General features: G+C 39.4%; 1 protein-coding gene across 1 annotated transcript in view; it reads left to right on the plus strand.

Moving 5' to 3' along the window:
• Positions 1 to 15,488, plus strand: part of ADGRV1 (adhesion G protein-coupled receptor V1) — a 542,954-nt gene that overhangs the window by 248,665 nt on the left and 278,801 nt on the right. Inside the window, exon 83 of the mRNA XM_061424381.1 lies at positions 2,107 to 2,207. Coding sequence (XP_061280365.1) covers positions 2,107 to 2,207 — 101 coding nt within the window. The remainder of the gene's footprint in view (positions 1 to 2,106; positions 2,208 to 15,488) is intronic.

Consider the following 15,488-nt stretch of genomic DNA (forward strand, 5'->3'; position numbering starts at 1 on the left):
ACATCATACATAGTTACAGGCTATCAAAATCCAGCCCATTTTCCTGCCCCTGGCTTTGAGTCCTGGACTGCCACAGGCGTCATGCTAGCATTTTTAATTAAAGCTTAGTAGACTTAATTAAATATTCTTGATCTGGTCAAGTTTAAGGGTACTAAATTTATATCACAAAATGGGAGTGTAATGGAGAATTACCAAGTTAGGGGGAAAGGCTGTAAATAAGCTCTTTTTGGGAACTAGCAAAAACAGTTGATTCAGGAGTATTTTTCCTTTGCCCATCACAAATCCCCTCGCCTCATATCGTTACCATCCACCACGGTAAGCTCGCAGAAAAGCAGCCTACATGAAATGAAACTTGCAAGGCCCTGCTTTTAAGTCAGTGTATTACACACACAGACATACACACACACACACACACACTCTCTCTCTCTCTCTCTTACACACTCAACTTGAACTTTGAGTTTAAGGTGGCTCTGATCCTCATAGAAATGCAAAATGTACATTAGTGAGTTTGGAGCAACAGCTTCAATAGTTTATAAGCTGTCTAAGCAAAGATGCAGTTTCTGGGCGTACTGTATACCTTTGTGGGTGGATTTGGGAGGCACCCTCAGGACCTGCACACCTGTCTCAGAACGCCTCATGGCAGCCTTCCAAAAAAATGGATTACTCCAGATCTCTTGGCCAAATTTCTAGGCCGAAAGCCTTGACTAATGCAGAGCCTCACTTCCTGTGTGAAACTTTGTCTACCTTTTGCAAACTTAAACATACTGAGAGCTTTTCCCTAAAGGACTTCTGAGAGGCATTTCTGTGCTGACGAGTAGTCACAGACCCCACGTAGGCATTTTGCAGCTGCCCAGTTAACTTATGCCAACATGTGGTGTATGTTCCATCGCTTCAGAAAAGATAATGAGGAAACAAAATAAATGTAGCTTCTCCCGTTTGCCAGGGGGGCATTGATGAATGACATAATGCGTGCAAAATACAGGGCAGAGCAACATACACAAGCCAGTTGTTATGCGTCAATACTTCCTAGACAAAATAACCCTACAGAAGATGAGAGTAGAGTAAAAGGCTTAAGTGATAAAGCAAATATGTTGCTTTATGCAGCACATTTAAATTTTTTAAAGTCAGGAAATCTTTTAAAATATGTATGCATTTAAAACCTAATAGTGGGGACTTCCCTGGCAGTCCAGTGGTTTAGACTTCTTCCAATGCAGGGGGGTGTTGGTTCACCCTAGTTGGTGAGCTAAGATCCTGTATCCGTGGCCAAAAATCCAAAACAGAATCAATATTGTAACAAATTCAATAAAGACTTTAAAAATGGTCCACATACAAAATCTTAAACTAATATTAAATTTATACAAATTGCAAGATAAAAAATTTATGGGTTATTCCTGAGATTCTAATTATCCCCTTGAAGTAGTGTAGGTAGGTGAAGTTCAAGTAGATTCAAAAAAAATAAGAATAATGTTTTTCACACCACTTAGAAACATAGATATTTAGGTTAAAAGCCATCTTGGTGGGAAAGAACACATTTTGTTCCTGGTTTTGGCACCTAGGAGTGTAAGGTTGCTTTTAAAATTCATAATCACCACTTGTGTAATTGCCTAACTATTCTTAGTAGATGAAAGGGGTAATTACCAAACCTGAGTTCTGGTAGCATCAATCCCAATTTTATGCCTGAAAAATTCACCTATTCACCTCCACAAATATATCTATTTAGCCAAGGCACCCATTCTTAGAAAATTTAGATTGGAATTTGATTCTTCTCTTAAGCAGTAATACTTGTCTGATGGAAACAGAAAACCAAAAGTTTAATGAAATTATTAATCAGCTTAATTTGTGCTTTGTTTTTAGTAGGGATGTAAACAAGTTGATATTTGAAATGTAAAGTTCCCCTTTGGGCTTAATTGAGAAGTGTGAGGATTTTATATGTCTGGTCAAGTGGAGTGGGTTGAAATTGAAACATGAATGTCCCCAGAGATATTGTGCTACGCGACCTTGTATTGTAAGCACAAAGATACGGTGCTTACCTTCTCTAAATATTTAAGCCTGCTCCTTTTTGTTCATGGATTGTAAAACCACACGTGGGCTTTTTTGTTCCTACAGGTCTCTGCCTGGCTGTTCTTTCCCATATCTTCTGTGCCCGGTATTCCATGTTTGCAGCTAAACTTCTGACTCACATGCTGGCAGCCAGCTTAGGTACACAGGTAGGAGAGCGTGGGATTTCCCACTTTCATGCAATGTTCATTTATTCTTCTGTGATCCTTGAGCTGAGTATATAAGTAAAATTTAATCTCACCCTAGTTGAAATAAGCTTGCTTAGTTTTATAGTGGAGAAGGAGGAGGAAGGAGACCCGTAAGAGCAAATGAGAGTATCAGGTCTAAACAATGTAACAGTTTTGAGCTCCTTTATCTCTTCTACAGATAATTACGTTAATATCACCGCTTACAAAGAAAATTGCTGCTGCTTATTAAGAAGCATCATGTTGGCAATTTATACATGTAAATATATTGTAAATGTATATATAATGTTTATATTAAAATTAGCACATTTTAGTTTAATCTGAATAAAATATGCTGTGTTACAGATCCTTTATATGGAGGTCATTAAAATGATACACATTTTAAGACATCTGGATAATATATTTTGCTTTATTTAGTATTATAGAACACAATTTGGTAGAACTTTCTTTTTTGAAAAGCTGTCTATGGCAGAAGAAATAACGTGAAAAACACTGAGTCATTCATTAGCATGCATTTTAAGCCGTATAGTTTTTAAAGCCCAGAAGGCAGATCGAGATGAAATTAAATGCCTTTTCTGTCCATAAGGTACTCACAGTCTAAAACAGTAGATGTGTGTACAGATAACTCTGATGCAGTGTGATAAGTGTAAACAGACTGTGTGTGAAGATACGTGAGGACTTAAGTTTTCTGTGAAGGTTAAGAAAGTCTTCCTAGAGGAGGTGACATTTGGGCTGAGCTCAAATGAAAAGTTCCTGCAGCTTCTTGATTAGCAGTGAGATGGGCATAGACGTAAGTATAAGTAAACATGATCCCTTCTACTTGAAGGCTGTAATTGCAGTTCTAGATTGTAAGAATACACTATATAGTGTTATTATTGAGAGAACTTGGAATGCTATTTTATAAAATTTCCTCTGTTTTGGATGGTGGGTGCACTTCTAGAGTGCAGAAAATGCCATTTCCTGATTCTTTGCTAGTGTATGCATGATTCGATTTATGTAAATTTATTGTGCTGTATGCTTAGATTTTGCATGCATTTTAAGATGCTAATAGCATTCTACTGAATTCCAGGCAGAACTTTTGAAAATATTATTAGAAGAGGGGCTTAAACATAAAATGGAAAATTATTTGGAACACTGGCCTTCTCTTGCCTTTTTACTCCCAGGAGTGAAAATGACATGAGCAAATTTCATAACACTCTTTTTCTAGGGGACAATTAACTGCTGAATTCTAAGTAGAAGATCCCAGATTGTGCTTTTAAAGTACCTATGAACTATGAGAGGTAACAGCTGTTACCAAAGAGGGGCTTCCATTGAGTTTGACGAGGCTATTTATATTGCCTTGGTAACTATCTTAGCTGTCTGATCTTGCCTTTGCTTCTTGTATTTAAGATCTTAGAAAACCCGCCTTCCATAATTAGCGTTTACTTGGCTGTATTCACCACCCACTCTGGTGATTTTTTGGCAGCAGAGTTTGTACAAGTCTTAATTATAGAACCATAGAATTACAGACAAGTCTTCAGTGTCCTAGCAGACAAATTTGCTCATGTCTAGGGATGTGAAAAAGAAGACTCAGGATTTATATCTTGGGATGTTGCCTTCTGATTCACATTGCACTTAACGTTAATTTTGGAGAAAGTGGTTAGTCAAATCCATGTTTTTCACCATATTTTTAGAAGAGATAAAACAGTGTGGCATGAAAACCCCGCACTGTTTGACTTGTGACATGGAATAACTAAAAAATAATGTCCGTAGTTTATTTTTGGCAGGAGGATTGTTGATAGGTTTTTGATAGAAAGTTCTCTTTCCTCAAAATGTTTTACCCATCTACTTTGATTTTTAAATATACTCTCTAAAATAAAGAGAATAATTTTCTCCCTTAACACCTTTTAGCTAAGCCTTTGAAAATTCCTTAGATTCTCCAAAAATAGAAATGGAACTGACTGTAGGAACTTGGGCCTGCCTTTTCTTTTATGGATTTTAAAATCATGTTTATATCTGTAGTTATAGAATCTTGCCAGTTGCAGGGGGGTAGAGGGGTCCAGGTCCTTTCTTAGATCTCTCATTTGGATCTTCTATCAACTTAAGGTTCATATTCTTGTAGAGAAGTCTTAATGGAGAAGGAAATGGCAACCCACTCCAGTGTTCTTGCCTGGAGAATCCCATGGACGGAGAAGCCTTGTAGGCTGCAGTCCATGGGGTCGCACAGAGTCGGACACGACTGAAGCGACTTAGCAGCAGCAGCAGCAGCAGCAGCAGAGAAGTCTTAAAAAAATACAGTTTGACCTGTGGTTCTTTGGCTAAAAGAATAAAATTTCTCTAGATGGCCTCAAGAGTTTGAGTTGTGAATCTTTTGCAGGCAGGTCTCCAAGACCGTTTGGTTTTAGTCTTTACTTCTGGCCTAAGTTGAATGACTTTTGTGCGAAAGGGCAGAATGGAAATGTCATGGCCTCTGACTTCCTCTCAGGACAGTGTGTCAGTGAGGGAGTCAGTCAGCAGGAGGAGAATGTGAGTCTGTCTCTGCTTCTAGAAATATCAGATCTAGAAATATATATTGTATCTAATAGTCTTGCTTTACAAGGCAAAAGATTCTGCTTTAACCTGGAATTTATGCCATTCAAGCATCTTTGAGAACCACTGACTATAAATTACCAGCAGGTGGCAGTAGACGATTTTTCTTTTCCTCCCAAAACTGGTTTTTGGTCTCTAGCAAAGATGGAATTTGAATCTGCCTGCCAGCGTAGGAGATTCAGAAGATGTGAGTTTGATCCCTGGGTCTGGAAGATCTCCTTGGAGTAGGAAATGGCAACCCAGTCTGATATTCTTGACTAGAAAATTCCATGGACAGAGGAGCCTGGTGGGTTACCTATAGTCCGTGGGGTCACAAGGAGTCGGACATGACCGAGCATACCTAACTGAACTGAAAGATGGAGTTCAGTAGAAAACTTGAGATTTTTTTCTCAGCACTTCTTTCACTGGGCTAAAGAGTATTCTACTGCAGCTTAGAAAATAGGCATTTGTAATTTTCTAGCTCTCCTCTTTTATCTCCTTTGTTCAGAATTGAGCTAATGAGTCTGAAAGGTACTGTGACAAAGCTTATGCATCACTAACTTGGACTTCCCTGGCCTCCTTGGTGGCTCAGACGGTAAAGAATCTGCCTGCAGCCCAGGAGACTCGGGTTTGATCCCTGGGTCAGGAAGATCCCCTGGAGAAGGTCTTGGCAACCCACTCCAGTATTCTTGCCTGGAGAATCCCATGGCGAAGGGGCCTGGCAGGCTACAGTCCATGGGGTCACACAGAGTCGGACATGACTGAGCAACCAATACTTTCTTCTCTACTTACTTTTCAGTAAGTAGACTATATCTTTCTATCACTTACCATTTATAGTTAAATTCAGGGGCATAACATTATTTTCGTTATATTTATGTTGTTATAAGCTTTGAGAAGTGAGTTGCTACAGGAAACTGTTTATTGAAGTGTCAGGGAAGCTTTGAGATCCAGTCTGAGTTTTCCTTATTGTTTACTTTTAAAGTATGTGCTTTTCCTTCAGTGCCGAGTTAATGTTTCTCGTTCATCTGAAAGAAGGACGAGAAATCGTGAGACCATTATCTTCAAGCTTGAAGGAGAAGAGAGCAAACACATTTTCATGGCACTGGGTGCTATTTCTCGGAAAAACATCTAATTATATCTTTGAAATTTTTATCTTAGAATCACATTGCCAACCCATGTGTGCCCTGATAAGGCTGGTAAACAGCTAGGACAAAGGACAGGTTTGCAGTTCAGGGTTCTCAGTTCTGGGGGTTCTGTCAGGAAAAGCAGTTCTCCAAATCTAAAAAAAGAACAGAAGTTTCCTCATAGAAAACATGCGATAAGATAGAACTGCATTTACTGTGATTAATAAACTTAACTGGGGCAAAATGTTTGAGTTTTTTTTCCCCCCTGATTATTTGTTTTTGTTTGTTTGCATGGCCTAAGCATGGGAGTTTCCCAAGTGGCGTGGTGGTAAAGAATCTGCCTGCCAATGCAAGAGACGTGGGTTCGATCTCTGGATCCGGAAGATCCTCTGGAGTAGGAAATGGCAACCCAGTTCAATATTCTTGCCTGGAAATTTCCATGGACAGAGGACTGTGTCAGGCTACAGTCCAGGGAGTCGCAAAGAATCGGATGCGACTGAGTACGCATGTGCAAACACACACACACACACACACACACACACACACACACACACACAGCTTAAGCACATTTTTCTGAAGCTGAAAAGCTAATTAGTCTAGAAAAAAATGTGTATAAAAATACTCTCTGAATTCAGATGATGCCACATATCTGAAAATTTGATTTGAATTATTGGTAGCCGCTTGATGTCTAGGAGTTTTAGCTTGCATAGGCCTTCTCCTTAAGAAGGGCCCAGGAAATCACCTTAAAATTCAGAGGACTGTCCTCTGGAATTTAGCAAAAGTTCACTGTCAGTGATGTGTACAGTTTTCTCATTCATTCTGTGATGTTTTGAGAGGTCATGTTGCCATGTCATTTTGTTTCCTGGGTGGGATCGTGCTCAGATCTTCCTGCCAGTAAATTCTGCTTTAAACTGCAGTTTATTTTATTTTAGCTGTGAGTATCTGCATCTTTGAGTCTCAGGATCATTGGCTGTACATGACAGAAGCCAGATGCTTGCTGTGACCTCTTCAATACTGGTTCCTTGTGGCTACTCCAGGGTCTGGTTTCTCTCCTGGCAGCTTGCATTGCTGTGTTGAGACTGTCAGCTCAAGAAGGTCATTGTGTGTGTAGGATCTGGAAACATGTATCTGATAGGCATGTTTTTGTGGATTGAAGCAGGGTCAGATGGCAGTTGTAAAATGTTCATTACTCAGAACAGATTTTTCATTAAATCTGTTTTGGTCAATAGCTTGTTAAGCAGAGTATCCTTTGTTATTTTTGCTTTTGTTATTTAAGAAAAAGAAATTTAAAAATTTAAGTACAAAAATCAAAATTGAACCTTGCTTTGAGGCCGGGAGCTTGAGAAGCACAGATATTACTATTCAGTATAACATTTATGATCTTATATTAGTGCAGATGTAAATGGATTAGGAAAGTGTTTCCTGAAGTTTGATGTAGGCATCTTGTTAAAATTCAAATACTAATCATTAAGTGTGGGTAGGTTTCTGATTTCTGTTTATTGAGGGATTAGGCTAGCTCTATCAGTGAAGAATCTGCCTGCAATGCTGGAGACCCAGGTTATATCCCTGAGTCAGGAAGATCCTCTGGAGAAAGGAGTGGCAACCCACACTCCAGTATTCTTCCCTGGAGAGTTGCATGGACAGAGGAGCCTGGCGGGCTGCAGTCCATGGGGTTGGAAAGAGTCGAGCATGACTTAGTGTGTCTGACTAACACTTTCATTATTTCATTCTGGTTGTTGATGCTGCTACTGCTGTGTTGCTGTTGTTGTTATTATTATTACTTAACCCGTAGTATTAACCTGTTTTCTTTACTATAAAATTATTTGTTGAAGAAATTCCACTAATTAAATTTTTGCTATCATTTAAAGTGTCATTGCCTTGAAACCATTTACAAACATTCATGTTTCCTTCCTGAAGAAGAAACTTCTGCTTCTGTTTCCTTCTGGTTTTCTTTTCTTCCCCCCTGGGTTACTAAAGGGGTTCCCTGGTAGCTCAGTTGGTAAAGAAGCCGCCTGCAGTACAGGAAACGCCAGTTAAGATTCCTGGGTCGGGAAGATCCACTGGAGAAGGGATAGACTACCCCCTCCAGTATTTCTTGGGCTTACCTTGTGGCTCAGCTGGTAAAGAATCTGTCTGCAGTGTGGGAGACCTGGGTTCCATCTCTGGGTTGGGAAGATCCCCAGGAGGGTTATTAAGATACTCAGACAAAGGAACTCATGTAGGCCTGAAAGCACAGACCAGGCTTTTATTTTGGTCTTTCTCATAGCATTTCACATTTCCAGAACTTCTCAGTGTTGTTTTTGGACATAAACCACCAGAAGGAAAGTATAACCAGCCCCGTCCCCCATTTCTTTCCTCTGTAGAGCTTGTAAACACTCCTACTTCAATAGTATTGAGTATGTAGAGCTTATATTTTTGTACAGAAAATTTTCAGGTATTTAACCGTATCTTTCCTTTATGTAGACATTGACTTGGTGAACATGAATAAAGAGCATTCTACACACACAGCCATGAATACACATTTGAGTTCCGCTTATTAAACTATTCACTTCTAGTTTAGGTATGCTCATTAATGTGGCCAAAATATCACCACATTCATGATTATGAATACCCATCCAGCCATCCAGTGGTGAAATTAAAACAAAAATTTGAACATCCCCCATCAGCATCGTCAATCATCTGTGAACTCACCCGCTTCCACCTCACCTACCCTATGACAGTGTTGAGATGGTGCAGCAGAAATACCAGGCAAGATATACATACATGAAGCGTGTAAATAACAGTCTGAAAATGACCCTTATGGTAAGAACCAAGCTGTATGTTAGCTCTGGGTGGGGGCCCCAATTTGAAAAGTCTCCCTGGAGCGAGTAGAATCAGACTCGGTTGTTTAAAAGATGGATGAGATGTGAAGAAACAGGATGTGGCACATTCTAGGCAAAGAAAGACCAGGAATAAAGACCCGAAGGCTATAGCGACCCTGGGAGTCCCACTTAGGAAAGGCCTGCTAGAAAAGCCAGCAACAGGTAAGGTGGTTGCATATTATCTAAGAACTGATGGGAGACACAGATGGAGTAGTCCAAAAGGGCACAACATTAAAGGATTAATCTGGCAATTAGAGATTAGATGTAAAATGGATTAAGGCAGGAGAAAATGGAATTCAGGAGATCAGTTTTGAGAAGCAGGGTAGGCAGTTTTGCCATCATCTGGTTATGACGCGTCATGAGCTTGGATAGTGGCAGTGGCAATGGAAATTCAAAGGAAAGAATTGAACGAACACACACACTCTGTTTTGGACTTCTCTGGTGGTCCAGGGGTTAAGACTCCGCACTCCCAAAGAGAGGGGCATGAGTTTGATCCCTGGTCAGGGAACTAAGACCCTCTATGCAGAGTCGGACATGACTGAAGTGACTCAGCAGCAGCATGCTGCTGTTGCTGGCAAAACTACCCCCCAAAAACAATAAGAAAAACTTGTTTGCTCTATGAAAGTGTTACTGTTTCAGTTTTGTATTTAAATCAGTACAAAAGTCACATTGTAAATTTCATCTTATTTAATGTATCAATAAACATTAATATAGTACCTCCTGAGCATTAAATGAGGTTGATATTTGATACTAATACTCTTCCTATTTTACAACTGAGGAGACTGAGGCAGGAAGAGTTTTAAGTTACTTGTTCTAGGTCATGTAGTGATACATGAAAGAACTGGAAATGGAACACAAGCAGCCTTTAACCCTGGGCTTCCCAGGTGGCTCAGTGGTAAAATAATTCGCCTGCCAATGCAGGAGACGCAAGAGATGTGGATTCAGTCCCTGGGTCGGAAAGATCCCCTGGAGAAGGAACTGGCTACCCACTCCAGTATTCTTGCCTAGAAACTTCCATGGACAGAGGAATGTGATGGGCTATAATCCATGGGGTCACAGAGTTGGACAAGACAGCATGCATGCAGCCTTTAGCCGTTATGTACACTGCCACACAAGTCATGAATTAATGGGATTTACTCTATCACCAAAAAGATAGAGAGCCTTTTCTATTAAGTCATTTGACTTAAATAGAAAAGACTGAAAGTTTTAATAGATAGAGAGGGACACATGCAGTTTGGGGCATTAGGAATTCGGAGTTCCTGTAGCACATTTAAGCTAGTGACTTAAACGTTAGCTATGTAGACAAATGTTAACGCTATAAAGTAGTTCTTTGGTACAGGTTGCAGAGAGAACCTGATTCCAGAATACACATAACTGATGTCACAGGGACTTGCCTTTAAGGCACCGAACTGTGCAAAAAGAGATTTACATGTTTTGCTTTATTCATTCCTTATAACAACCAGATGAGGTGGGCACATTGAGCATTGCTGTTTTACAAATGGAAAGAATGGGCCTAAGAGAAAATCAGTCACCTGTCTCAACCTTCAGAGCTAGACCGTGGCAGCTGGAACAGTTCAAACTCAAGTCTGTCTGCCTCCAAAACATCTGTGTTTAAGACCTTGTGCCCTGTGGAATGAGAAGGGTCGTTAGAAGCAGCTAACTAAAAGCACAGTTAAAATTTCTGAGGCCAAAGAGGAAAAAAGGTTTCAAATGGGAGGATTTAGGATCAGTGGGAGATTAGTCCTCCATTTTGGCAAGAGCGGGATCACTGGAAACCTTGGTGAGAGATGATGAATAATAAGACTTACAAGGCTGGGGAGTTCAGTAGGATGGAAGGAAATAGAAGTGGTGTTTCAGGCCACACCTGAGGGAAGTGCGGCCGTGAAAGAAGGGGGCTTTTGGGGCAAAGAAAGTGGAACAGCTCTGGCCCCTCTGATATAAAAAGCTTGCAGCTTTTTAAGGGGAGGGTTTCCTTCTCTCCCATCTGACCCTCCCGGGGCCCATTGGTATTTTTCTTTTCCTGAGATAGAACTTTCTATAGCAGTTTGATGGAACGGTGATAGGAATTAGTAAATTTCTCTCTGGCCATGTTTTTATTTTTGCTTTTTGATTACTTTGAAATTTTTTACTCCTAAGGCAAGTTGACTCCCTCCTCTCCTGCCTAACCTCCTAATCACGTTATATCTAGGAGAAGATGAAAGTCTAGTTTGAGCTCCCCACCCCCATTTCTTGAATCCAAATTTTTTTGATGACCTTATATTTTTGGCATTATTATTATTGAATTTTGCATGAACTTGTAATCCATCATGAAGAAAATTCGTAACTAGTGATTATCAAATAATTTGATAATCCAGTCTATCAGTATAAATGAAAATATTAATACTATGCTTTTCACAGGTATGTGCTTTGAGGGATTAAGTTGATACTGGTCTTTAAAATGGAAGAAAATTTGAATATTGATCAAAGTATTGAATTGCAGAAGAAATAATATATTTTATGTTTACTTTCTAAGAACACATTTTCCTTAAATATCACATTTTTTTCTTAAAAATCTTCTAATAATAAAATCTAGCTCTCTTTTTTTTAACAAGCCTTCAAAATTCAGCTCAATTGTAAACTCACTCAATTGAAAGTAAGTGGATGCTAAAGAAACAAAAATAGTATCCTGGTCACACTACTGGGAAATTCAAACTTTCCCAAGTGCTGAAGCTGCAAAGCTGCAGAAAGAGTGAGTAATATTCTGAATGAGGCTACAGTGACATTATCATGTTTGCAACATGGCTTCTGTTACTAGGAAAAATTGTGAAGCAAATCCAGACTTTACCAGAAAATACCGGTTTGGAATCTTGTATTACAGCCTCAAAAACATAAACTATCCTTGACTTTTACAAGACTTCATTTGATTTCCCAAAGTAGGGAAACATCAGCGTCTGAGAAAAAAAATGTTTTTATGAATGTTTAATGATAGCTCTAAAGAACTTTAACAAATATGGAGTGTAGGAGGAAGAGTCCCATTTTTGGAATTGAAGGGACAAATAGGGTAATATCCCAGGGCTGCAAGTGAAGAATCTTTGGAAAAATAATAAGAATATATGCCTTGCAGAGTTGTTAAGATAATCAGTCACGTTCAAAAAGCTTGAAGCACAGGGTCTGGGGGACAAACAAGGGGCAAAGTCTGAGGGTAAGGTAGTTCCTGCTATCACACACTACAGACTCCCACTGGGTTCTTCTCTGAGTCCAGTGCTTCCTAATGCTCATAGGGGAACTGAGCCTGCTTTTCTCTGCTGAAGGTTTTCTTAAATCAATAGCAGGGGCAGTGACCATTTTTTCAGCCCCACCCTTTTTATATAATCAGCTCTATCATGCCCGTTACCACACCTCTCACTGTATTATCCCAGAAAGGCTTTTATGCTAGTCTGCAATATCTCTAGACACTGTATTAATTGTGTTTTGTTTTATTGTTCAAATGTGAGTTTTTTTTCTCCTCATCTTAAGTACTTTCTAGGTGTTTGTGTCTTTATTGCTTGTATTGATTTGTTACAACCGTAGGAACTGTAGAGAGACAGATGGATGGATGGATGGATAGATGAACAGATAGATACCTATTTGGGAAAAAAAAAAAACAACTAAGTGTGTGTCTGGTTTGACCTTGTGGATGTGCATTTGAAATTTGGAATAAGGATTTATAAAAAATTTTCTTGAAGTATAGTTGATTTGCAGTTTCTGCTATACAGCATAATGACTTGGCTATACATATATATTCTTTTTCATTTTCTTTTCCCTTATGGTTTATCACAGGATGTGGACTATCGTTTGTGGTATTATACAGTCGGACCTTGTTATTTATTCTTCCTGTATATACTAACTGCATCTCCTAACCACAAACACCTAATCCTTCCCTTCCCCAGCCCCACTTCCCCTTGGCAACAGCACATCTGTTCTGTGTCTCTGAGGCTGTTTCTGTATCATACCTATGTTCATTTGTATAGTATTGTAGATTCTGCATGTAAGTGATATCACATGATATTTGTCTTCCTCTTTTTGACTTACTTTGCTTAGTATGATAGTTTCTAGATCCATCCATGATGCTGCAAATCTGCAAATGTCATTATTTCATTCTTTTTTATGGCTGAGTAATATTCCATTGTGTTATATATACACCATATCTTCTTTACGCATTCATCTCTCAGTCAAGGACCATAGGATGCATGTATCTTTTCCAGTCGAAGTTTTATCTGGGTATATCCAGCAGTAAGATTGCTTGGTCATATGGCAACTCTATTTTTTAGTTTTAGGCTTTTGTGGAACCTCTATACTGTTTTCCATAATGGCTATACCAGTTTACACTCCCATCCACAGTTAAGAGGATTCCCTTTTCTTCACACCTTCTCCAAGATTTCTTATTTGTAGACTTTTAAATGATGGCCCTCTTGCCTGGTATGAGGTGGTACTCTTTGTAGTTTTGATTTGTTTGCTAGTGATTAGCAATGATGAGCATCTTTTCATGTACCTCTCGCCATCTGTATGTCTTCTTTGGAGAAATGTCTTCAAATCTTCTGCCCATTTTTTCAGTTGGATTGTTTTATTTTATTTTATTTTTTTGATACTGAGTTGTGGAATCTGTTTGTATATTTTGGAAATTAAGCCCTTCTCTGTTACATTATTTGCAGATATTTTCATGTCTGTAGGTTTTTTTTTTTTCTTTTGTTTTGGTTTCCTTTGCTCTACAGAAGCTTGTAAGTTTGATCAGTTCCCATTTGCTTATTTTTGTTTTTATTTCTCTTGGGAATAGGCATATTTTTTTTAAACACAGAAACACTATTTAATGAAATAATACTGCTAAGGACTACCATAAGCACTTGATCTATGTGGGTCCATGCAGTCCTTAAAACACTCTCTGGAACCATCAGTCTTATTAGGATTGCCTCTGCATTGCACATGAGAAATCTGAGACCCCAAACAGATACATTACTTGTCCTAGGTCCATGGCCCCATCTCTATCTGCAAAGGACACCTCAGAACCCATCAACGGTGCTTTTCCCTCCTCTTTCACGGCACATAGTGTGTTCCCCTGCAGACATGAAAAAAAAAAAAAAAGAATAGCCTTGTTGAGATAGAATTCACATGCCATATATTTCACCCATTGAAAGTGTATAATTCAGTGGCTTTCAGTATATTCACAGAATTGTTCACCCACTTCCACAGTTTTATTTTTGTAGTTTTTATTGAGTATAGATAACATTTATTCCTGTACTGATCTTGTTCGTAGGCATCTCTTTAATCTTTATAGCTTTTGACATCCTGCTTCCTTTCGTAGATCTTTTCAATGAGCGGCCCTCACCGAATTGGTTTCTGCATTTCCATACACACCTGTAAGTCCCAGGAAGTTGTGCCTGAGTTTCAGCTGCTTGCTCTGCCAACAGTGTCTTATGTGTAATTGTCTATCGCCTAACTGAGCTTTAAGTTTCTGAGCAAAGAGATTATTCTGTTTTTTACATCATATACTATTCCCAAAAGGTATATAAGAGGGCCAGCAGTTATCCAAGTAAAGTAGCCTTTTCTTTCGGGTTGTGAGTCATGTGAGTCTAGAACCATCTTTCTGGTAGAGTCCCTTTTGGGAGCATCTTCCAAGAACATGGGCTCTGTGTTCTGACAGGAATGAAGAGGAGTTTGGTTTCAGGCACTATGTTTTAGGTGTCAAGGTGAATGTTAGTTCTAAGGGGGGATGTTACTGCCAAATAGAAACATTTACATGCCATGTATCAACAACCAGGTGCATTTCAGAAGACAGCATGTGCAAGTGCTTTCGTGGCCTGGAAACAGAGAAATTCTACTGCCATCCCAGAGCTCCCCTCTCAGCCCCACCTCATCCCAGAATATGCCCTCACTCCTCTGATACAGAAATCAAAGCTGAGTGAAAGTCAACTTCTGAAATGATATTCTCAATTTTTGCATTTTTTAAAGCTCTATTGGTATGAATATTCCCCTTCAAAAACATGTATAGTATTAACCATATCTGGGGATTTAAATGCATTGTATCTCTCTGCTTCCAGAAGATATCTCAGTTGTATCCTCTTCTGTCAATCTTTACCTTTTTCATGCTCATCTCTTTTTTATAGTAACATCCAAGTTATTGGGTTGGCCAAAAAGTTCGTTCAGGTTTTTTTCATGATGAAACGTTTATTACCCACGACTTTACCCTGGCCCCTTTCTTTATAATCTGTTTTTTTCTCAGCAGCCAGAATAGTGCTGTTAAAGACTAAATCTGCTAAAGTCCTTCAGTGACTTCCTACTGGAAATAAGAAACTTCTGACCTGCATCCAACAGGCCACGAGGATCGTCGCTGCCTGCATAGCTCTTGCCTGCTCCCATTTCCACCCATTCACCCAGCACCAGGGACAGTGGACTCTTCTCAGGTCATTAAATGTGCCACTTCCCTCTTATCCTGGGTCCTGGGTTCCAGTTAATCTCTAAGCCTGGAAAGTTCTGCACTACTGCTTTGCTCATTCATATATTTATTCATCCATCCTTCGTTCACATATGATCAGCTCACACGTCACTTCCGAACAGCCTCCCTGAGTGGCCCTCCCACCCCACAATATCTCATCATCATTATGTGTACTTCATGCCGTATATCCGTATCTGAATTCTCTTGTTCATTTACTGTATTCATTCCTCTCCTTGCTCCCTACTTCCTGCCTCCTAAAACATAA

This window comes from Bos javanicus, chromosome 7 (assembly GCF_032452875.1).
Source record: "Bos javanicus breed banteng chromosome 7, ARS-OSU_banteng_1.0, whole genome shotgun sequence".
In the NCBI taxonomy this organism is placed as follows: domain Eukaryota; kingdom Metazoa; phylum Chordata; class Mammalia; order Artiodactyla; family Bovidae; genus Bos; species Bos javanicus.